Source organism: Mastigoproctus giganteus, chromosome 6 (genome assembly GCF_048544385.1).
Source record: "Mastigoproctus giganteus isolate SK-2022 chromosome 6, ASM4854438v1, whole genome shotgun sequence".
NCBI classification, from domain to species: domain Eukaryota; kingdom Metazoa; phylum Arthropoda; class Arachnida; order Uropygi; family Thelyphonidae; genus Mastigoproctus; species Mastigoproctus giganteus.
In genome coordinates, this window is record NC_143580.1 from 119,675,042 (window position 1) to 119,699,477 (window position 24,436).

The 24,436-nt window shown below is 40.3% G+C and overlaps 1 protein-coding gene across 1 annotated transcript in view; it reads left to right on the forward strand.

Annotated features, from left to right (window-relative positions):
• LOC150084537 (uncharacterized) overlaps nt 1–24,436 on the forward strand; it is a 260,732-nt gene that overhangs the window by 58,097 nt on the left and 178,199 nt on the right. Inside the window, exon 7 of the mRNA XM_090375300.1 lies at nt 16,498–16,595. Coding sequence (XP_090231426.1) covers nt 16,498–16,595 — 98 coding nt within the window. The remainder of the gene's footprint in view (nt 1–16,497; nt 16,596–24,436) is intronic.

Genomic DNA, 24,436 nt, shown 5'->3' on the forward strand with positions numbered 1-24,436 from the left:
CCCCTAACTGAACAGCGCCTCACGTGTGAATGTAGATGCAAAATACTCATTTAGTTTGTTAGCCACCTGAGCAGGATCATCAACAGTTGAACCCCTTGATATCCAGTGGACCAATCTGATTCATCCCTTTCCTTCTAGAGTTTATATAGGTAAAGAAATCTTTGCTGTTTTTCTTTGCATCCTTTGCCAAAGATTTCTCATAATCTGCCTTTGCCTGCCTAATCTCCTTTTTGACTTGGTTACAGACCAGCTTATATCTATCATAGACTTCCATGTCACCCATTAATTTATATGTATCCCATGCATTTTTCTTTTGGTTGGTATATAAAGCCTAGTATCCACCAAGATTAATTCTTTGAATGCCTCCCATTTTGAATTTGCTGTTCGTAACATCATCAGTTGGTCCCACCGTATAGAATTTAAATACTGTTTCAGACCATTGTAGTCGCCTTTACGAAAGCAAAAACCCATCCCTTTACCCCTGATGGTAGTTATCTCTTTGAGTAAATCCCACTTCGGCACACTGTGATCACTGCCACCTAGTGGGTCCTTTATCTGCAGATTCTTAATGCATGAAGAATCGCTACTGATAATCAGATCAAGAGTATTACTCCCTCTAGTTGCCACCCGAACATGCTGATGTAGAAAACAATCATCCAATAAATCCACAAAAGCCTTGCTAGTGTGTGAGTGACCAACCCACAAGTTCCAGTCACTCATTAGGCCTATAACACACTTCTACTCTGATTTTCACTTTCCCAGTGTTTATGTCACACAAAACTGACTCAGTATTACACTGTTCACCCATGTCAACTGGATGCACTTCCTTAGCTTTTGTGTTTTTTAACTAATAGCATAACCACTCCTCCCTTCCTATCCTGTCTATCCTTCCTGTACACATTGTACTCCACAAATTCCATTTCTGCATTCACTTATATCTGTGTGACACCACATCTCTGCCTTTGATGTTTTGAGCAGTACCTCAAATTCATCAAATTTATTTACCAAACTCCTATCATTGGTGTACAGGGTGATTCACTACCAGTGTGACAAACTTGCAGGAGGTGTAGGGGGCACAAAGACGAATCGGAATCATATAGCATTGCAGGGTCCAAAATGCCTTCGTCATGCGGTAGAGGACGTTGAACGGGAGGTCGCGTGAACAGCGATCCTGCTGGAAGTCAGCATTCGCGAACCAGTTCCCGAGGCAGTAGGATGGACGAGTATTCAAACGTTGAACTGGCCGACATGCACCTCGCGTATGGAGCTGCAGACTGTAATGGGCGCGCCGCTCTGCGCTTGTACCAGGAATGTTTCCCCGAAAAAGGCGTGCTCCTCATCATATGATTTTTGCACGTGTGCACAGAAGGTTACGTGAGACTGATTGTTTCACGAGAGGTACCATGAATCGAGAGCGAACGACGAGGACGCCAGACAAAGAGGAGAATGTCCTAAATCTTGCAGAAGGCAATCAGAGTACGAGAACTCGAGCGATAGGCCAACGATTGGGTATTTCCCAATCCACTGTATGGAGGATACTGTCAACAAACCAAATGAGTTCATACCATTTGGAATGCGTCTAATCATTGGAGCCTGCGTATTATCCACTCCGAAGGACTTTTGCTGCTTGGTTTCTTCAACAGAAACGGTTCGCAAATGCAGCCTTCCAGCGGGATCGCTGTTCACGCGACCTCCCGTTCAACGTCCTCTATCGCACGACGAAGGCATTTCGGACCCTGCAATGCTATGTGATTCCGATTCGTCTTTTTGCCCCCTACACCTCCTGCAAGTTTGTCACACTGGTAGTGAATCACCCTGTATATGCACATATTCTTGCACCTGTTCCTATTCTTAGCTACCCTAACACAACCCATGTGTTTACTTATACCGCAATGATTCCCAGCAGTATCTGAAATACCCTGCATCTTGTTTTTCAGATTGCTGCTCATTCCAACAGAAACAGTGCAAGAATCACTTTCACCTCTGCCAGTGGTCACTGTTAATCTATTATTCCTTGTATCCTCCAAGCTAGCAGTTTTCCGACCCACCTAACACTGCCTCGATAGCATCAGGAAATATTCTTGCACCCTTTCTATTTAAGTGTATCCCATCCCTGTAGAAGCGCTCTCTCCTGTTAACGAGTACAGACCAGGCTGAAAAAAATTCTACCTCTTGAGCCTTGCACAATCTTTCCAGGTCCGAATTGATCGACAATGCTCTCATCATATACTCCCTCCTATCGTGTCTGGGCAGAATTGCAGACACTTTCAAATTCAATCCTAATTCATGGCTTTTTTTCAACAGTTACCTATACATATTAAGTAATTACACCGGTCTCCTACTCTTAATATCATTAGTGCCAACTGTACAACAACTTTTGTGCCCTTAAAAGATGATATCTGCTCTACGTCATCAACCTTTGACCCAGGCAGACATACCCTGGTCCTGTTCCATCTATCCTTTTTACATACTGTGTTCCCTGTTTCCCTGACAGTAGAGTCACCAACAGTCACTAGTTCCTGTGGGACCAGGAACTAGTAGTTGATGTGGGCAGCTGAGAGCTTGATATGCCCCTCAATTTAGATCCTTCAAGGGCATCCACCCTGTCCTTTAAGCTCTCATATAGGCCCATAACAACGCTGAGTTGTCGCCTGATTTCCTTACATTCCTTACATCGCGCACATACAAAGACATCCTCCTTGGCAATATCATGTCCTGTACCTGATTGCTCCACAAACATCAAGCAAACAGTGCATTTTAAAAGGCTGTGATTGATTCAGAGAGCAACTGCCCCCCTCAGTTCTCCCCTGAGCCACAGCACTCCCTTTAGCTAGAGCCTTTTGCTTTGCTGCTCTGGTCTGAATCATGATTTCGAATTCAATTTCAACAAAATTTCCACAAAAGCCTTGCTAGCGTGTTGAGTGACCAACCCACAAGTTCCAGTCACTATCTGGGAAATTAAAATCGCCCATTATAAGACAATCTGATTTACTGGCCCACTCTATGTCTCTGTACAGTTTCTTATTATACTCATCAGAGTCATTAGGCCTATAACACACTCCTACTCTCATTTTCCCTTTCCCAGCATTTATGTCACACAAAACTGACTCAACATTGCACTGTTCACCCATGTCAACTGGATGCACTTTCTTAGATTTTGTGTTTTTTAACTAACAGCACCATCCTCCTCCTCTTCTATCTTTTCTCTACACGTTGTTCTTCCCCAAATTCCAATTCTGTATTCCTTATCTCTGTGTGACACCGTGACACTGATATTCCAACAACATCAGCCTTTGATGTCTTCACCAGTCTCAAATTCATCAAACTATACTCCTAGCATTGGTGTACATGCCAGTATACATGCACCTATTCTTACTCTTAGTTACCCTAACACAACCCATGTATTTACTTGTTCCATGATTACTCCCTGCAGCCCTTGAAATTCCCAGTACCTAGCCTTCCAGGCTGCTGCTCATTCCAGTAGAAGCAGTGCAAGAATCACTTTCACTTCTGCCAGTGGCTACTGTTAATCTACTAGTCCATGTATCTCCCCCGAAGCTAGCAATTTTCTGACCTACCTAACAGTGCCTCGATAGCATCAGCAAATATTCTTGCACCCCTTTCTATTTAAGTGTATCCCATCCATGTAGAAGCAGTCTCTCCTGTTAACAAGCACAGACCAGGCTGAGAAAAATTGTATCCCTTGAGCCTTGCACAATCTCTCCAGGGCCAAATTAATCGACAAGGCTCTCATCATATACTTCCTCCTATCGTGTCTGGGCAGAATTGCAGACACTTTCAAATTCGACCGTAACTCATGCCTTGTTTTTAACATTGACCAGTACTTGTTAAGTGATTCCGCCGGTCTCCTACTCTTATTATCATTAGTGCCAACTTGTACAACAATATCACCTTTTGTGTCTAATTGTTCATTGCTGCACTTGCATGCTCTCCTAAGCTTTTTTTTTTACCTTATTAGTCTGCTTTTCTTTCTGGTTACAGTAATAGGCCTTATTTAATGTCAGGTTTTGCATTACACATAGCATAAATAACTTTTTTTTAATTACAGAATTATTATTATTATGTTAATGGTACATTTAAAATGCTTCTACTCAAGATATTTTAAGTTTAATTTAATCAAATATTTTTAAAATACATTATTTTTTATTATCATGCAAAAATATGGTTGAAAAATGCCAAAAAACAAGCATAGTACATTAAATTGTGCAGATTTTCAACTTAAATATAAGCCATTGCTTTAACTATTGGGAAAAAAAAAAAAATACCTTGAAATCAATATTATCTACCAAAATAATGATGACAAATGATAAATTATAAGTAGGACAACATCCACACTTTCCCCCAGACAAGTGGGGCCCTACTTATAATGCTGTTCAGCTTATAGTACACTTTGGGGCCAATCCACTTAAAAATGCTATTAGGAGTTTCCTACATATATATGTTGTTTGTTTTTTTTTTGTAATAAATTTTTCTGTTATTATCATTATGACTTTTTTCTCCTTATTGAATTTTTTCCATCCATGATGGATACTGGTACCAAATGCAATGGGTGGTTGATTGTGTCCAGTTAAATACTCTTATTATTATTATTACTCTTGGCCAAGGAACTGACTATCCTACAGGACCATGGCTTTCTGCAGTTTCATGTACTGGTTGTCTGGGTGGCCTATTGCTGATAGATTTCTATGTAGAGAGTCTTTGGTATTGTGTCTATCGGACTGTATTATGAGAAATCCTTGGCAAAGGATGCAAAGAAAAACAAAGAGTTCTTTACCTATGTAAACTCTAGAAGGAAAGGGATGAATCAGATTGGTCCACTGGATATTGATGGTTCAACTGTTGATGATCCTGTTCAGGTGGCTAACAAACTGAATGAGTATTTTTGCATCTACATTCACCCATGAGGAGGAGGGGAGGGGAATGCCAGAGGTGAGTTAAACTCTGGCAGTGAGCTTAATGATTTTGTAATAACTGAGAGGAAAGTGGAGGAGAAATTATTGAAGATAAACAAAAAAGGAACCTGGGGTGGGTAGAATCTATCCGCTTATATTAAAGGAGGCAGCAAAGGAAGTAAGGAAACCCTTAGCCATAATTATGAGAGCTTCTTTGGACTCAGGGAAGGTACCCATGGACTGGAGATGTGCAAATGTGACCCCAATTCACAAGGGAGGATCAAAGGGCAGCACTACTACTACTACTACAAGTAGTAGTAGTAGTAGTAGTGCCTGTAGTAGTAGTAGTAGTATTAGACCTGTTAGTTTAACTTCCGTTCCAGGAAAATTAATGGAGGCACTGGTTAAAGAAGCACTGAAGGATCATCTAGACAAGACTTCAGTTATAGCTCGGGGACAGCATGGTTTTGTTAAGGGGAAAGTCTTGCCTGACCAATTTGATTGGATACTATGATGTGGTAACAAAGGAACTGAATGCAGGAAATAACTTTGATATCATATATTTGGATCTTAGAAAGGCTTTTATACTGTTGCACATGGAAGACTGCTGCACAAATTGGAGCAGTGTGGCATTGGAGACAAATTGCTGCCATGGATAATGGGATGGTTGAGTTGGGAGAAGACAGAGTGGTAATCAACGGACACTTCTCATCGTGGACTAACGTTATTAGTGGAGTCCCTTAGGGTTCAGTATTGGGCCCATTGTTGTTTTCTGTATTTATGAATGATATTGATTATGGTATATCAAGCTTGATGTCCAAGTTTGCAGATGATACGAAGGTTGGCAGGGTTGTTAAGAACAGTGACAGTTCAAGAGGATCTAGAAAAGTTGAGCAGATGGGCTGAGAGGTGGCAAATGAAGTTTAACATTGACAAATGTAAAGTACTACATATGGGAAGCAACAACCCCAGAGTGATGTATCAACACTGACAGTGGTAGAGAATGAAAAGGACCTGGAGGTAATTGTGCAGGCAGATATGAAGTTTTCTGAACAGTGCAGACGGTCTGCAAGAGTAGCTCATAGTGTCTTGTCAATGATATACAGAAATTTTTCTAGCAGGGATAAGGAGGTGATTATCCCTTTATATAAGGCAATGGTCAGGTCTCACCTTGGGTATTGTATACAGGTGTTGGAGGCCTCATTTCAAGAAGGATGTAGAGCTGTTGGATCGAGTACAGAGAAGGGCAACAAGATTAGTGAATGGAACAAAGGGTTGCTCTTACGAAGAAAGGCTCAAATTTTGCAAATTACACTTTCTGGAGACTAGGCGCCTGTGAGGTGATCTGATTGAGGTATATAAAGCCTTGAATGGTTTGAGAATGCTCAGTGCTGATTGAATTCTTCCTCTTGCTCAGAATAATCATTTGAGAGGGCATAAATTCAAATTGAGGGATGACAGATGTAGGATAGACGTGCGGAAGTTTGCCTTTAGCCAGCGAGTGATTGGTTTGGGGAACAGACTTCCATCCTTTGTTATGGAAGTTAATAGCCTAAATAAATTTAAGGCTGAGCTGGACAGATACTTGGAACGAACGGACGGGTGAAATGGGAGAGTGTTTTTTCCGTTTTTTTGGCTGATGCTGCGTAAGCTTGCTTTCTTGCATCATATGCCTGTACTAATGCTAATGCTAGTAGTTGACACAGTGATCGGGATGGTCATTATTTGTCTTTGCATTATTTGTCATATTTGTCATTATTTGTCATATGCCACTTGTCTTTGCCTTCCTGTCTTAGGTTTGCGTATTTCCTGGTCTTTTCTTTCTAGGTTTTCTGGAGGTTGTTGTTGTTGTTGGGCACCACTATGTTGTTCAGGTAGGTAGCCGCTTCCTTCTTGTTGATCAGGGTGTGTCTAGTCTGTTGTATTGGATTGTTTTGTTTATTATTATTGTGTGGTCCCAATATAGTTTGTAGTATGGCCCCAATATAGTTTGTAGTATGGCATGTGGTTTCTACTTGTAATATGGTATATTTTCTTTGCCCTAGCTTTTAATGTATTCTCTTGGTGACCTGTTCATGTCTCTGAGTGTACTCCATCTGAGTGTACCCTGCATCCCACGGTGATGTGCTGGATTATTTCTGAGGGGGCCAGGTAGCATCATTAACATATTTCATCTATCACTCTGGGATCCTTGGCAATGTATTTCCTATAGCTCCTGGTTTATTACCTGGTCTTGGATGGCTAGTGTATAGTGTGTTTAAGGTCTAACGGCACCAGGGGTTTCCTCCATCTCCTTGTAGTTTACATTATCATGTGATACAGTACACTGTACAGGCCACAGATTTAAGTGTCTTGTACCGTTGTTCTTCTGGCCATTTAGCCGCTGGGATCCTGGTGCGTCCCAACGTTGCCCACACTAAGCCCATTGGAAGTAGACCAGGTACACCAGTATTTTTTTTACTCTGGCAGGCCCTGCCACCTAATTTTCTGAGATTTCAGTGGCTAGGGCCTAAAAAAAAAAAAAAAAAAAATTGAGAAGATAACACTACAATTGGTGGTGGTGGATGGCTAAGGTGTATTTAGTGTCAGACGCCACCAGGGGTTTCCCCCATCTCCGTGTTGCTTTCATTGTGGGTGTACCAGTTCACTGGGAAATGCCAGAGATTTAAAAGTGTGTGGGCTTTGTATCTGTGTGATGTCGTGTACTGTTGTTCATCTGGTCGTTTAGCCACTGGACCCCCTGCTGAGGCCCAATGTTGCCCTACCGTTTTTTTATTAACACACAACTACTGGGTTCCTGGTCCAAAACTACTAAAACTAAAACTACTGGGTTCCTGGTCTGCCCGTGGAGGCAGACCAGGAACCCAGTAGTTTTAGTTTCACTCTGGCAGGTCTTGCCACCTAATTTCCTGAGATTTCAGAGGCTAGGACCTAAAAAAAAAATGCGCGTGCTCTTTTATATGCACGTACGTACAGACAGATACATATATCCATCATCGTCGGTTTGATGATCGTTAGGTGAGGGGGATAATGCTTGCATAATAAAGGCTGAAAGAATGGGTGAACGGGAATTTTGGCATAATTAAGTTTTTGTGTGTGGGACATTCGCTAGCATGGAGTGGGTGGGAGACTGAAGGCTGGGGGGGGTTAAGGCAGAAATATGGGGATGATAGAGTAGGCAACCCCAGAAGTCAGTGAGGCAGGCCCATGCCTCACCAGGAGAAAGTAGGGGGTGCCGGGGGGGTGGAAAGGCACCGGCGCAGGGGAGGGGGCGGAAAGGCACCAGGCAAGGGAGCCCGGTGCGATCGCCAACAAGCGTCTGCAGGAAAACTATACAATGACCCTGTTGGTGGTGTCCAATCTGGTGTCATGTCCGAGTTGTCATCCTTGGGATCTGGGTCCCGTCCATGTTAGTCCTTTACCTTAGTGTGGTTTATTTCCTAAGCTTTCCAGTTCTCGGGTGTGTGTCTTGTTTACATAGACTCAGCTGGTGGGGTGTCTAAGTTTGGTAGTCATCTCCATTTGTCTTTCGTGGGACATGGGTCCCGTCCATGTTAGTCTATTTTGGTATAGTTTGTTTCCTGAGTTTGCTAATTCTTGGGGGTGGGTCATTTCTGGTGTCCCAGTCCTAGCGAGCTGAAGAACAGATGTTCTTTGGTTATAATGGTTGTGGGCTGCAGCCATTTGGTTTCTCCTCCTCCTCCTCGCGAACAGTGCCTGTGCATAATCCAAGAAGGCTTGATACTCCTCCTTCGTGTCTTGGAGGTGATGTTCTTGTCCCTGTGGTAAGTAGTGGATTCTGGTGAGAAAAATACCACGTAGGTCTTCATAGAGCCTGCAGTCATACATTAGGTGCTGCCAGCTCTCCAGCCCCCCCCCCCCCCGCAAGTGCAAGTTGGATCAACCTGAATCCCAAGTAGAGACAGTTTGGCATTAATCGCTCCGTGTCCAGTTAAGAGGTACGTTGCTTGTAGACCTGGGGAGAACCAGTTGGGTGAGGTTGGGTAGTTTTGTTCAATATTGGGTAGAAATTTCTTTGTGATCTCTCCCTTTTGAGAGTTGCACCACCTTTCCTGCCATGCCTGCTGCAGGTGAGTTTGTATCCTCTTCTTTTCCACATTTCTGTTGCTGGTTAGGTCGATAGTGAACCCCAGAAAAGTCTGTGGGGTGCCTTTGTCTAGGTAGTACAGTAGGCCACGTATGATTTCTAAGTCCAGCGGGAGAGTGCCTGCGAGCACTTGCAGGGCGTGGGTGCTCACCATGCGGCAAGCACGAGTGATGGTTAGGAGAATGGATCTGTGAATTTGGTCCGTGATACGTCTGTTTACTGCTGTTGTAGTTTTTTGAAACCATGCACCGGATGCGTAGGTGACGATCGGAGTGAAGATAGCTTTGTAGAACAGTTTGAGGACTCGCTTTTTCAAGCCCCATTCTTTACGCGTGACCCTGGCAACCATGGCTGCATAGCGTCTTATTTTTTTACGGAGATATTTCAGATGGTCCTGAAATGACAGGTTTTGGTTGGTTAGTTCAGTTGGTTGGAGAATTTGATTGTTTCCTGCCCAATTTTTATTTTCGGAGGCCACCTAAGATCAATGTGTCCCTTTAGTAGGATGGAGTTTGTTTTTGTGGGAGATATTTTGAGTTGATTTCGGTTTGCCCATTCTTGTAGAGTGGTCAGGGCCCGATTTGCGAGGACCTCTAACGCGACTCTTGAGTTTGCCTGTATCGTCAGATTGAGGTCGTCCACAAATGCCTGAGATTGTACTTCATGGAGATCGATGTTAAGAAAGGTGTCCAAGACAATATTCCACAGTAGTGGGCCAAGGACCGAACCTTGAGGGCAGCCCCGATGGACATGCCTGGAGAGTGTGCCATAGGGGGCGGTGACTTTGATGGTTCTGTTGCTTAGGTAACTTTTGATGGTGTTATAGAGGTGGATGGCTAGTGTAAATCCTTTGGTCTTGGAGAAGAGCCTCCTGCTTGTGAGCCATGTGTTGTAAGCCATCTTATCCAGTAGTCTTAATGGCAGCCATTGTAGTGTCCACTATAAAGTGCTTTCTTCACTCAACTTTCTGTCTTTGTTTCTGCTTTTTGTGTGAGTAGGGTCTCCTTGTTCAGGTTGTGTGGTGTATGCCAATTGTCTATTTTCCTTATGGTGTGGTAGATGGGTGCTATGCTTTCCTGGAAATAATCCATCAGGTTCTTAATAGCCTTCTGTCAGCTTCCAGGGTCCAGTGTTATTTCTCAGTCAAGCGAGCCTTGATCTTCTTGTGTTCTAACTATTGGACCTGCATCATCCTCAGATATTTGTAAGTCTCCCTCTGTCATGGCTTCAATCTCTTCACCAGTTTTCAGCTGGTAGTTTCAGACAACTGGATTTCCCTGATGCATTCAATGGATCTTGTATTAGTCTAGGCCAATCAGTGCTTAATTCTTTGGTGATCCGAAGTAGTTGTTGGAGTTTTTGATTCTCAGTTGCTGCATAGAGTTTGATGTCATCCATGTATATCAGTTGAGAGAAAGTGTACAGGTTCTTTCTCTTTCTTTTAGGGTATATTTGTACTTGCTGTTGTTGAGCATGAGGACAGTGGGTTGAGTGCTAGATAAACCATAGTGGGCTCAAGGCATCTGCCTGGAAGATTCCTCTTCTGATGGGGATCAGTCTGGTCATGATGTCCTTGATATTGTTGGTGATCCACCATTTCACTATGATTGCTTTATGTTTTTGACATTGATGGTGGTTCACCATTTTGCTGTGGTTGCTTCTAGGAAGTGTATCAGTGTCAGGTTGATTTTGTAGATCTTCAGTATTTCTATCAGCCAACAATGGAGTATGAAATTGAAGGCCTTGTGGTCTATGTAGGCAGCGTACAGGTTGTGGTGCTTCTTGTAGGCTTGCTTCATAACTGCCACGTCAGTGGTCATTTGTTCCTTATCCTTTGTTAATCTGTTTACATCCATTCTGGTGCTTGTCTATGATGCTCTGGCTCTCCAGGTGGTCAGATATCTTCTTGGTTATACAGCTGGTCAGGATCTTGTACATTGCTGGAAGACAGGTGATTGGCCTATACTTTGCCACATTTGTGGTGTGTCTTTAGCCTTAAGATAGGTGATTCCTTGAGTCAGAGACTCTGGAATTGTAAAAGGACGTCTTATAATATGGGTGAACTGCTCTGCTATGTACCTGTGTGTGCGCATCTGAACTTGTTGTTATTATTATTATTATCTTTAATTATTATCTATGAGTACTACTGCCAGAAATGTGTTGTGGTTGTTATGTCTGATCGATATTATTGGCTTTTTTTTTTTTTTTTTTTTTTTTATTAACACACAACTGTATATACATTCTCAAGATATATTAATCAATTTATATACAATATTTATATACAGATTTTATATACATACTCTTATATATACTGTAGTCTTTCTGTACATTTGATTGTGTGTGTCCTGATATGAAGGGTGGCTCCTAGACATAAGCCCATCTCCACCTTTTACTCCTGTAAAAGCTCAGAACATCTGCAAAACAGGCCTGAAAAAGAGTGTTATGTCAGGCCATTTCGCCACCAGGGATTAACCAACACCTGGATCAGCCATTCTCTGTGTGTGCTGTAATGCACAAAATCCCACACCTACCAGAAGTAGTGCTATACTGGTAGGTGCCAGCAATCCTGCCCCCAAGGCTGCCCAAACTTGGAGGCCAGCGGAAAAAAAAAAAAAAAAATTCCAACTAAGAACAATGTATACTTGTTGAAACAGAAGCAACATTATACAAATATTTACATGTAAATAGCAAATACATACACTTAGAATGACATTAACTTTACAATAACACTTAGAAACATTAACATTAACACTTAGACCTGTTTCTACTTTTGTTAGCTGTAGTGCCAAAGCACAATTCTACACCCAAAAGAGAAAGTGCAATACTATTGACATAAAGCTTCCAGGTCTGAGGCTCCCAAGCCCAGATGCAATCAAGCAAAACTCTCAACATACACTGCCAGTTCATTTTCTGATAGGTTCCTTATAATTGATCTCTTAGAGAACACTGCAGCAGCAAAAACCTGCAATGCCTGAAAATTAGACACTCCGTTCACAAACTCCTGCACGTTGTTTTCAGCTAGATCGGGAATCAGTTCGAAAAGACGATGCCTCTCAACATTATAAAATGGGAAATGAAACAGTGTATGCAGCCAAGTTTCTGCCTCACCACAAGAACACCACGGATCTGTCTCCAGACCCCATGAACATAATTTGTCTCGAAAGGACCCATGTCCTGTCAGCACATAGTTGGTGAATATTGAAGGACAAAACCATGACGAAACTGTTTTAGAAGTACCAAAGTCTGCAGCAGCAGGAATAATGTTCCTAGTTATTTCTCCCACTTCCGACGAAATCCACCGATTCCTCCAAATCTCTATTAGTTCATTCCAGATTCTTAAGTTTCTCCTCCTTAACACTGGCATCCAGGTTGATGGAAATGTCCAAATAATTAGCAGGGATTTCTTTTCTCATAGCATATAACATTCCACGATATGCAATGTAGAGATCAAGAGGAATAGTTCCAGCAATTACCTGTAGCGCAGCCGTAGATATCGTCCTCGGGGCATGCAATAGGGCCAACAACATAGATCTTTGTAATGACATGAGTTTGTTTTTTATTTTTACTTTAATCACTGATCCCGACCACACACCAGCCGCATAAGCAACGATTGGCAGAGGAACTCTCTGACTGTGATCAGGATCACAGAAAGCTGTGATCCTGAACACCTATTTGACCATCCCATTTATGTTCTATGTGAGGCCTATTGCTATATCAACTACCACAATGACCATCCCAATCATGATGACAACCATGCTGATGGTTGACATTGTGATTGGAATGATCATTACTTGTTCCATATGTCACATTTCTTTGACTTCCTGTCTTAGGTCTGTGTACTTCCCGATCTTTTCCTAGTAGGTTTTCTGGAGGTTGCTGGTATTGGGCTTTTTTTTTTTTTTTTTTTTGATTTGGTAGTTGTTGGCGTATCGGCTTCTGTGGCCATATTGCACCTCCCAAGGTTTTTGCAGTACTTTGATCCAAGCCCGAGGCGGGAATCGAACCCGCGACATTTGGGTTGCCGGGCAGGTACTTTACCCACTCGGCTAGCCCGGTCGGCCTGGTATTGGGCACTGCTGTATCAATCAGGATGGTAGCTATTTTTTTTTCTTGTTGATGAGGGTTGTGTATGGTCTGTTGTGTGGGATCATCTTGTCTATTATTATGTACAGTCCCAGTATAGTTTGTGAGTAGGGAATCTTTAGCATGACCTGGGGGTCCTTGTAATATGGTACACTTTCTTTTATCAACTGCTATTCTTGTGCTAGCTTCTGTTGTATTATCCTGGTGACCTGGTCATGTCTATGAGTGTACTTCAACTAGGTATTGTTTTTGGGCCAGGTGGCTTTGTTGACATGTGTCATCTGACACTCCAGGTTCCTTATTGATGTATTTCCAGTAGTTCCTGATATTCATTACATTGTCTTGGTTGGTGAGCATGAATCCTTCTGTCTTGGGGAAGAGCCTTCTTACTCATAAGCCATGCATTGTAAGCCATTTTATCTATGTAGTCTTAATGGAGGTCATTGTTTTTGTCTGTCATGGAGTGCCTCCTTTCCTTCACCTATCTTTCTGTCTTTGTTTCTTCTGTCTGTGTGAGTGGGTGTCTTTGTTGAGGTTCAGCAGTGTGTGCTATTTGTCTGTATTATTTATGGTTTGATAGATTGGTGCTGTGGTTTCCTGGAAGTAATCCCTCAGGTTCTTAATTGCCTTATTCTGTTGTTTAGTGAGATCTGCCAAACCCCTCCCTCCTCCTTTCTGGACTGTGGTGAATCTTTCAGTGGCTTACTTCCGGTGCTATTGGAGGCATTTCTTCATTGTTGTCCTGGTCAATCTCATAATCTCCTCCAGTTCAGTGGTCTAATCTAGGATCCCAAAGGAGTATGTTAGTACTGGCATTACATAGGTGTTTATGACACTGACCATGTTCCTGCCATTCAGCTATGAGGAGGCACAGATTCAAATTGAGGAAAGACAGTTGTAGAATAGATGTGTGGAAATTTGCCTTTAGCCAGTGGGTAGTTGATTGGTGGAACAGACTTCCATCTTTTGTTGCGGAAGGTGATAGCTTAAATAAATTTAAGGCTGAGCTGGGCAGGCATTTGGAATGAATGGAGGGGTGAAATGGGAGAGTTTTTTTTTTTTGGCTGATGCTGCATAAGCTTGCTTTCTTCCATCGTATGCAAGAAAGCAAACGATGCAAGAAAGCAAGCTTGCATCGTATGCCTCTTCTAATGCTAATGGTATAAAGGAGGTTTCTGGGTTCAAGCCTGTACACAGGCAACTACATGAAATGAATTACCCATTGTGATCTGTGGCACCAAAAACTAAATGTCCTTAATAATTAATCTGTTATGTTTTCAGTCACGAAATATATAAGGTCTTCCAGCAATGGCCATATCAAGAATAAACAAAAATTTATTTATTTATTATATACAAGTATATACTAGATAAGTGTATATGTGTATATATTTTGTTTTGGACTAGTTGTTCTGAGAATGTGATTTGAATAGGACATTGAATACAGGGAGATGTTTTGGATTTTAGACAATGAGGAGGTGGTTTGGATTTTAGACCATGGAGCTGAGGCAGGGACGATTCAGTTTAGTCACTGATTCAGCTTTTCCCTGCATTCAAAAGAATACAGGACCATCAAATCAAGTCACACCCTCAGAACATTGTTCCAAAGTGAAGGACATATCTGGGGCTCCAATGCCAAGGCCAAAGTACTAATAAAATAAGACTATAAATATGTCAGTTAATAGGTTTTAGGCTTTCATTTTCTTACCAAGATTGCTGATCTTAAGGAAGAGATTGAAATTAGTTTTGTTTAATTATCTAATTGTAGTTGTTTCATCATCATCAGCCATTTTCAATCCACTGCTGGATGAAGACCTCTCCAGCAACTTTCCAGTTCCTTCTGTTTTGTGCAATGATGGCCATCTATTTACTACCCACAAACTCATGAATTTCATCTGTCCATCTCCGCCGTTTTCTTCTAGCTCCTCTTGGGTACCATTCTGTTATTTTCTTAGTCCATCTGTCATTATGTCTTCAAGCTATGTGTCTTGCCCAAGACCATTTTAGTTCTTTAGTTTTGATAAGAATGTCCTTTACTTGAGTTTGCTGCTTAATCCATGTGTTTCTCTTCTTATCTAACAGTCTCATTTCCAATATAATTCATTCCATTCTTCACTGTGTTTTTCTCAGCTTCTCTTCCATTCTTTTGGTGAGTGCCCAAGTTTCACTTCCATAAGTCATGGTGGGGAGTATAGTATACATTGGTTCATTATTTTATGTTTCAGACAAACTGGGAATTGCTCTTCAGTATGTGACTATATTTCCTGAATGCTATCCATCCAAAATGCATGATTTATTCTTCTCTTGACTTCCAACCATTTATCATTATCACAGCCAATGACTTGTCCCAGATAAGTATATGACTTCACCTTTTCAATTACTGCTCCTTCAATCATTATATCCCTTTCTGTGGATACCTGTTCATCATTACTTTTGTTTTAGCCATATTCTTCTTTAGTCCAAAATCCTTACCAACTCTGCATAACTGATTAAGATTTTACGCTAATTCTTTGGGATCATGCTTATGACCACAATGTCATCTGCAAATCGTAAATGGTTTAGGTACTCTCCATTCACATTGACTCCTTTCTGCAACCAGTCTAATCTTCTGAAAGCTTCCTGAAGGGCAGCTGTAAACAACTTTGGAGATATTGTGTCTCCTTGTCGAACTCATTTCTCAATTTTAAATTTCCTGCTGTCTTCGTCTACTCTAATAAAGGAGGTAGCATTCTCATATATTTTCTTCAAAATCATAATATATGGAGTATCTATGCCTTGTCTTTCCAGTGCCCAAAACATTGCCTGCTGTATGGAGTCAAATCAAATTCCTTTTCATAATCCACAAATGCCAGGCTTAATGGTATTTTATATTCATTTGCTTTCTCCATTAGCTGTGATATTACGTGAAGGTGTTCCATAGTTGAGAATCCTGTTCTAAAACCAGCTTGCTCGTTCGGTTGATTCTCATCAAATACATAGGTAGTGTTCAGTTTTCAATAATTTAGTAAATTTTATGTTAAATACATAATATTAACATAATTATTTTAATTACTGTACCTGTGTGATTTGGTTTTGCACTTCAGCTTTTCATATCAGAAGTCAGTATAAATACTCTGTATTTTAATTTCACATGTGAAACTTTATTGGAAACGAATGACAAGCAGAGAGAAGTAGAAATACTAATTTTGTTGTTGTGTGAAACAAATATACATTTGTGTTGAAATAAAAATGTTTCATAAAAACAGATTGTGACTTAATGATCATCCTCTGTTTTTTATTAATGATTAGGCCAAAATCCTCTTAAAAATTGATTTTATAAAGTTTAAAAAATTTTAACTTTAAAATTTTTTTGAAGTAATTTAAATTTGTAGTTGTAAAAAAAATGTTTAATTATAGGAACAGAAATTGTACTCTTTGGAACAGGTGGAGAAACTCATGGTGGCTCTCTTTTCTATATTAGTCTTTCTGATCTTTTGAATGGTCATATTAGAAGGGTGAGTGTATTTATATAATTTTATATTAAGGAACAGTGTGCAGTGAACTCCTGTTTACAAACATCTGATTTATAAACTTTCAGTTTTATGAACCAAAATTTTTTACATTGGACATTCATTCTTCATTCATTCATTCAGAATGAAATATTTTCACCTCTTGTGAATAGCATTTATCATAGGCCTACATTTAATATCACTTCAACAACATCAGAAATACCTATAGGACATTTCTGGTAATGTTGAATCTACAACCTAACTGGATTCTACAATCCAATGGCCTTGTCTGGAATCATGTAGCCAAAGTTCTTCAACTGGGTAATTTTCCCCTACCATTTGTATCCTCTTGAAAAACATGTCCAGGTAAATTCCATGCTATTTATCATTCGCGTGTTATTTACTGGGAATCTTCACTCGAGGCTGTTCAGATTTTTGAGACTGGCTCTCAGTGGGGAGATGTGGTCATCTTGGTTTCTCTTGGCCACTCTGTGGGTTATGTTCAAATTGTCGACCTTGAGATTATCCAGTAATCCTGAGATAAGCTGTACAAGAGTAAGGATGTTGCATCTGGCAATTTGTTGCTTCAATGGGCTAACTTTGAAGTTTGAGCATAAAATCAGTCTAGAAGTGGTATGTTGTTTTCCTGCAATACTATTCCATTTTATTAGCAAGTATTTAATATTGAGAAGACTAGATTATCAAAGCATACAGAGATATAGCCTTCCTTGGATGTAACTGCCATGGAGGTTTTGAAAGAATAAGTTAAATCATCCAAAATCTTCACAGGCAGTTTGTATTTAACTCTGGATTTCACACATGGCCCATATTTGTAATTTTATCCTTTATGATGTTAACATAATAGGCGCCTCCCTAGCCAGATGGGCAGGAGCAGCACTGTGTAGCACATGCTTCTTGATTAGACCAGGGTTCAAGCCCATGACCACCAAATATGGAGGATGCGGAAAGGTCAGGGGAATGACCATCACATATTCCCAGAGCAATATGGCCTTAGTTGCTAATGCTCCTAAAAACCAAATAAGAACAACAACAGTTAACATAATGCGCCACATTATGTTAACATAATAAAAAATGCACAGTTTTAAAATAATTTTAAAATAATTTCTATCTTTGATTCCAAATTTATTGAATGGTGTACAAAGTATATTGCATTTTTGCCTTTTTTTAAATCTTTTTTTCATATGCTGAAAGATTAAAGATTCTTGGTTGTGAATTTTCACTGTTAACCTTATGGGAGTCCTCTTTGGCAGCTTAGTTGGCATAGCACAACACTACCACTTGTTGGAGAGGCCAACTCTAGAGGAATTTCTGAAGTCCAAAACTAGAGGAATTTCTGAAGTCCATGCAGTTGAAACTGTAGTTGCTGATCGAAGAGTGGGGCTTTATTGTGAGTTATTCCAGTTTTTTCAGGCTGCATTTTTTTTTTTTTTATGTGAACCCCAAACACGAGAGGTATTAGAAGGTATAGTACTTAGTACCGTGCTTGGGTTGGAGGTTGAGAAGACTAAAGAAGATATTTGTTGACATTGGACTTGAACTTCTGTAGATTGTAATTTTCAGGAAATACGTATGAAGGAAGGTTGTTCCAGAAAACGGCAGTTGAATGAATAAATGAGAAAGATGAAAAGTTGGTTTTGTGGGTTTGAAGTTGGACAGTAAATGGATGTTGGCTGGTGGCGGAACATGTTCGGACTGTTTTGAAAGAGAGAGCATGAATTATAGAAGCCAATTCAGAAGAACAGTGCCCATGGAAGTATCTGTAGAAGAGGCATGCAGCAGAAACAGTACGTCTATGAGAAAGCGAGTGGAGAGACTGTTAGAGATGAATCATTAATTAACCTAACTGCCCTCTTCTGAATGGAATCAAGAAGCCTGAAAGAGGTTTTGGGGACACCACCCCAGAGGTGGGAACAATATTCCATGGCAGGGCGGATTTGTGATTTATACAGAGTGAGCAGCTGTTTGGAAGAAAAGTAACGCCGAGAGCGAAAGAGAAAACCAAGTTTTTTAGATGCAGAGGAAGCAATATCTGTAATGTGCTTGTGCCAAGAGAGATTAGAAGTCAGGGTAATCCCCCAAAAGAGATATATCATTTTGCCTAGAAATCGGAGTGTCACTAAAGATAAGCATAGGAGCAGAAGAATCCTTTTTGGGAGATATAAGACAAGACTGAGTTTTAGAAGGGTTGAAATCAACTAAGTTGTCTTTGCCCCACTGGAGAATTACTGGAGATCGGCATTTAAGGAATTGGTAGCGGATTTTCGAGAAGTTGCAGCTGAATGAGCAGGGCAAAGTTTCTCAAACTGGAAAGTGGAATACAATGTGTTATGTTTAGCAAAACTATGGATAGGATTTCCAGTCAATGGAAGAAGGTCATTAATATACAAGAGGAAAAGAGTGGGGGAAAGAACTGAACCTTGGGGGGACACCGGCATTAGTGGAGAAGTTAGAAGACAGAGAGCCATCTACCATCACCCTCAGTGAGCGATCAGAGAGAAAACTGGATAACCAATTACTAAAAACAGTTGGCAAACCATAAGATGGAAGCTTGTTTAGAAGACCTTTATGCCAAACACGATCAAAAGCCTTTGAGATGTCAAGAGCAACTACTTGTGTTTCACCGAACCTTTCCATTGAATTAGTCCATAAATGGGTAACATAAGCCAGAATATCTCCAGTGGATCGACACTGACGGAATCCATACTGGTGATCATTGATCAGACGGAAGGTTTCTAGGTAGTTTAAGAGTTGGCGGTTAATTGATTTCTCCATTACTTTAGAAAGAGTAGAAGTAATTGCAATGGGACGATAATTGAATGGGAGGGATTTGTCACCCTTTTTAGGAACTGGCTGGGTATGAGCAAATTTCCAAGCAGAAGGAAAAACACCTTTGGAATAAGAAAGTGAAAAAAGGCGGCAAAGAATAGGAGTAAGTTCAGGAGCACAGGTTTTGAGAACAAGTGGAGAAATACCATCAGGACCTGGAGCTTTCTTAGCATCAAGATTCATCAAAATCCTTCTGATATCCTATTGACAGAAGACCACAGGAGGCTTGATTTGATTTTGATTTTATTGGCGCAAAAACGACTAAAGTTATACTGCACCAAGAAAATATTAAAATATGAACAAAGATAAATTCTGGTAACCTTTAAAAAGGTTACCTCGTCAAATTGTTATATATATATATATATATATATATATATAAGGCAGTATAAGTTTAAAAGTAAGTGATCCAATTTATATATGTGTATATATTTTAATGGCTTGTAAAAACTTAAAAACTGCCGACACGTGGTCGTTGTCTGATAAAATTTGACTGAGTGTATAAGGCTCAGTTGGATGAGTAAAAGCAGTAAAATATATATTGCGAAAATGGGTAAAATTAACTCAATCTATTAAAATATGCTTTATTGATAAAATGGTGGGCCACAGGAGGCATTGAATGGAGCGTGTTGGGAATGGTGGGAGGTGTTTTACTAAGATCATTAATACATGAGCTGGAAGAAAAATGGGATGCTAGCAGGTCAGCTTTATCCTTGGCTGAAGTGACAACAGAACCATCTGGTTTGGACAGATGTGGGAGCAGAGATGGGCAAAAGTTGCAGCCAGCTTTGGCAAGAGACCAGAATGCTAGGCTACCATTAGGGCAACAAGCAAGTTTTCTACTCTTAGCCTGTTCAAACTCTAGTTTGGACTGATTAATAACTGCTTTACACTTGTTGCGAGCTTTGGTGTAGGCAGAAAATGAAACTGAAGAATTAGAAACAAGCCAGTTCTGATAAGCAACATTCTTCTCTTGAACAGACTTAGCACATTTATTGGAAAACCAAGGTTTAGAAAAGGACGAGATTTTAAAGTGGAGTGTGGGATAAAGGATTCCATTCCTGCAAGAATAGTTACACTGACACGATCTGAGCAAACGTTGAAACGTTGACATCAGAAGTTTTGAAACAGTAACGCGACCGAAGAAAAGAAGTCTTGCATGTCATCCCATTTTACATTCTTGTAATGCCAAACAACACGAGGTTGGGAATAGCCATGAGATAAAGGTTCCATTGGAGAAGAGACAATCACCAAGTTGTTATCTGAAGTGCCTAAAGCACCTCTCACTTCGACCGTGTGCTTAGAAGGGTTGTTTGTCAGAAAAAGATCAAGCATATGATTAGGATTGTCCAATATTCTTGTAGGTAAATGAACAATCTGTGCTAGGTCATTAGTAATTGCAAAAGCCTCAGCATCTCGACCTGCTGGGTCAGTGTGACTAGAAAACGGAAGCCAGCTGGAGTTGTGAACATTAAAATCACCAAGGAAAATTACCTCACTGTTAGGAAAGTTGGACTGGAGAAAGTCAAGTTGCAAAGAGGAAGTCAAAGAGCTCCAAGTGATTAGTGGAGTTGGGAGAACGGTAGAGACAACAGATTGATTTGACACAATGAGGTAGAGAGATTTTAAGCCAGAGAAGATCAAAGAGAGGAGATTCCAAATTGCCAAGTCTCTGACAGGGAATATCAGAACCGACATATGCACAAGTACCACTTTTGAGGCAAAAGGAATCATACAGCGAATAATTTGGGCATCTGAGATGAGCAGTAGCTGAATCAACCGATAACTGAGATTCTGTCAGAAAAAGTACATGGGGTTTGGCAGACTGAAAGTGGAAATGGACATCGTTGAGATTAGAATTGAGACCACCTATTTTTGTGGTGCATGACATGTAAATAAGGCTGTGACCATGCACTTTTATAAACAAAAATATGTAATAGCTAGCTTCAGTGCCATTAAAATAATAATTTAAATAATCTTAATTTGTTCACGATATGATCAATTTTGTGTTCATATCTGTAGTCTCATAATATATTCCTTCTATCAGCAATAGCCCTGCCTTAATATATGGAAACTGATGATCTCTGTTCCACAAATTGTAACTGAACTCGATGTATCTTATTTTTCAAGTTATTACCATTCCTTGGCTGTTTCTTAGAATGGTGTTTTTTTATGTGAAATATCCTTAGGGCACCTACAAAAATTTCAACGGAGTAAATCTGATTGGATGCAAAAAATGCATCATGGAAGATTATGTCATTTGTGGCTTCCATCAGAGGTGCTTCCCCCCACCACTAATCTGTGCCAAGTGTTCACTAGCAGTGTGATTAGAGACATGGAAGACTGCCGTACAAATTGGAGTGGCATGGCATTAAGGGTAAGTTGTTACAATGGATAAAGGGATGGTTGAGTGGGAGACAACAGAGAGTTGTGATCAAAGTACTGCATATGGGTAGCAATAAACCAAGAGAAACATACCAACTGTGTGTTACTATGCTCAGAGAAGTGGAAAGTGAAAAAGAGTAATGTGCAGTCAGGTATGAAGTTTGCCGAGCAGTGCAGACGGGCAAGACTGCATGACCTGCCAGGGCAGGTCATGGAGTCTTGTCAATGATATATAGGAATTTTGCTAGCAGGGACAGGAAGGTGATAATCCCATTCTACAAGGAAATGGTTAAGCCACACCTTGAGTAATGTGTACAGGTCTGGAGGCCTCATTTTAGGAAAGATGTACAGTTGCTAGAACAAGTACAAAGGAGTGCAACAAGATTGGTGAGGGGGAACAAAGGGGTGCTCTTACCAAGAAAGGCTTAAGTTCTGCGAATTGGAGTGCCCGGAGAGTAGGCACATGCAAGGTGATCTGATTGAGATGTATAAGTCCTTGAATGGGTTGAGTAAGCTGAATGCTGATGGGATTCTTCCTCTTGCTCAGATTAAGAATCTAAGGGGGCATAGATTCAAATTGAGGAAAGACAGATGTAGAATAGAAGTATGGAAATTTGCCTTTAGCCAGCTGGCAGTTGATTGGTGGAACAGACTTCCATCTCTTGTGGAAGTTTATAGCCTAAATAACAGGCATTTGGATTGAATGGAGGGATGAAATGGGAGTTTTTTTGGCTGATGCTGCATAAGCTTGCTTTCTTGCATTATATGCCAATGCTAATGCTAAGAGTATATGGGCTTGGCACACCCAGGATCCTGAGCTGGATATCATCATTCTTCTCTTTCTTGGTGATTCCCTTTGACTTTTATCTCTCTCAGGGTACTCAAATTTTTTTTGGCTGTTGCAGCATAAACCTCAGGCTTCCTTGCATCATATGGCTAATAATAATAATAGAGTGTGTGATGCATTTTTCATGACCAGTATGATATCTTGAGTTCTAGTGATCTGATTTACAAAATTCAAACACCATTCACTTGAATTTCGTCGAACTGCATTAGAGAAACAAAATAAAAAAAAAAGTGTATACCTTGTGCGAACAAAAGATGTTTTATTTTATGACATCCTTGGCTTGGAAGTGGTTAGCAAAATACAGGCCAATAGCCTAATTGCCTATTTGATTGTAGCCCCTTGTTGAATAATATGACATCACAATCCTTCAGATCCTTCAGTAGTAACTGCAGAATTACAACAGTTTCTTGCCCGGACCCGCATAGGACACAGTCATTTAACTCATTCGTTTTTGCTGAGGGCTGATGACCCTCCTATGTGTGTGTCCTGTGGCACAATCTTAACAATCAGACACATTTTAGTTGACTGTACCAGTTTTAGAAATGCTCGTTTTACCGCTTTTAACCATCTGACTGAGCCGTATACACTCAGTCAGATTTTATCCGACAATGACCATGTGTCTGCTATTTTTAATTTCCTAAAATCAGTAAACCTTTTTAATCATATTTAAAAATCTTATTATTTTAAGATTTTCCATTGTTACTTATTTACTGATATTTGTCTGTTACAGTTTATACTTGTTTTTATAACCTGACGTAGTGACCTAATTCAGTAGGTCACTGAAACTTTTTTACTTTTTATGACAAGGTTTTGGCGCATTATAGCCATAGTTGCTGATGCGCCAATAAAACTCAACCAACCAACCAACCAACAACAGTTTCTTTTTTTTCATCTCATATTTTCATTACATTACATTGTAGTGCGTAGCACATGCTTCTTGATTAGACCGGGTTCGAGCCCGTGACCACCAAATACAGAGGATGTGGAAAGGCCAGGGAATGACCACCGCATATCCCCGGAGCAATATGGCCTTAGTTGCTAATGCTCCTAAAAACCAAATAACTAACAAACATTACATTGTTACGTGCTGCTATAGATGTTTTCACATCGATAATTTTTTTAAATAAAATTCAAGCGTTCAATGATGTCGAAGTCAAGTGCAGAGCATTCTTGAGAGTATCAAGCAACAATGAAAGTGACAAAATCTCTTCTTATCTAACAGTCTGATTCCCAGTATAATTTGTTCCATTCTTCGCTGTGTAGTGTCAGCTTCTCTTCCATTCTTTTGGTGAGTGCCCAAGTTTCACTTCCATAGGTAATGGTGGGGAGTATATTTTGGTTCATTATTTTACATTTCAGACAAATTGCGATATTGCTCCTCAGTATGCGACTATATTTCCTGAATGCTATCCATCCAAAATTTATTCTTCTTTTGACTTCCAGCCATTTATCATTATTACAGCTAATGACTTGTCCCAGATAAGTATATGACTCCACCTTTTCACTTACTGCTCCTTCAATCATTATATCCCTTTCTGTGGCATACTTGTTCATCATTACTTTTGTTTTAGCCATATTCTTCTTTAGTCCAAAATCCTTGCCAACTCTGCATAACTGATTAAGATTTTCCTCTAATTCTTTGGGATCATGGCTTATGACCACAATGTCATCTGCAAATCGTAAATGGTTTAGGTACTCTCCATTCACATTGACTCCTTTATGTGTCCAGTCTAATCTTCTGAAAGCTTCCTCAAAGGCAGCAGTAAACAAC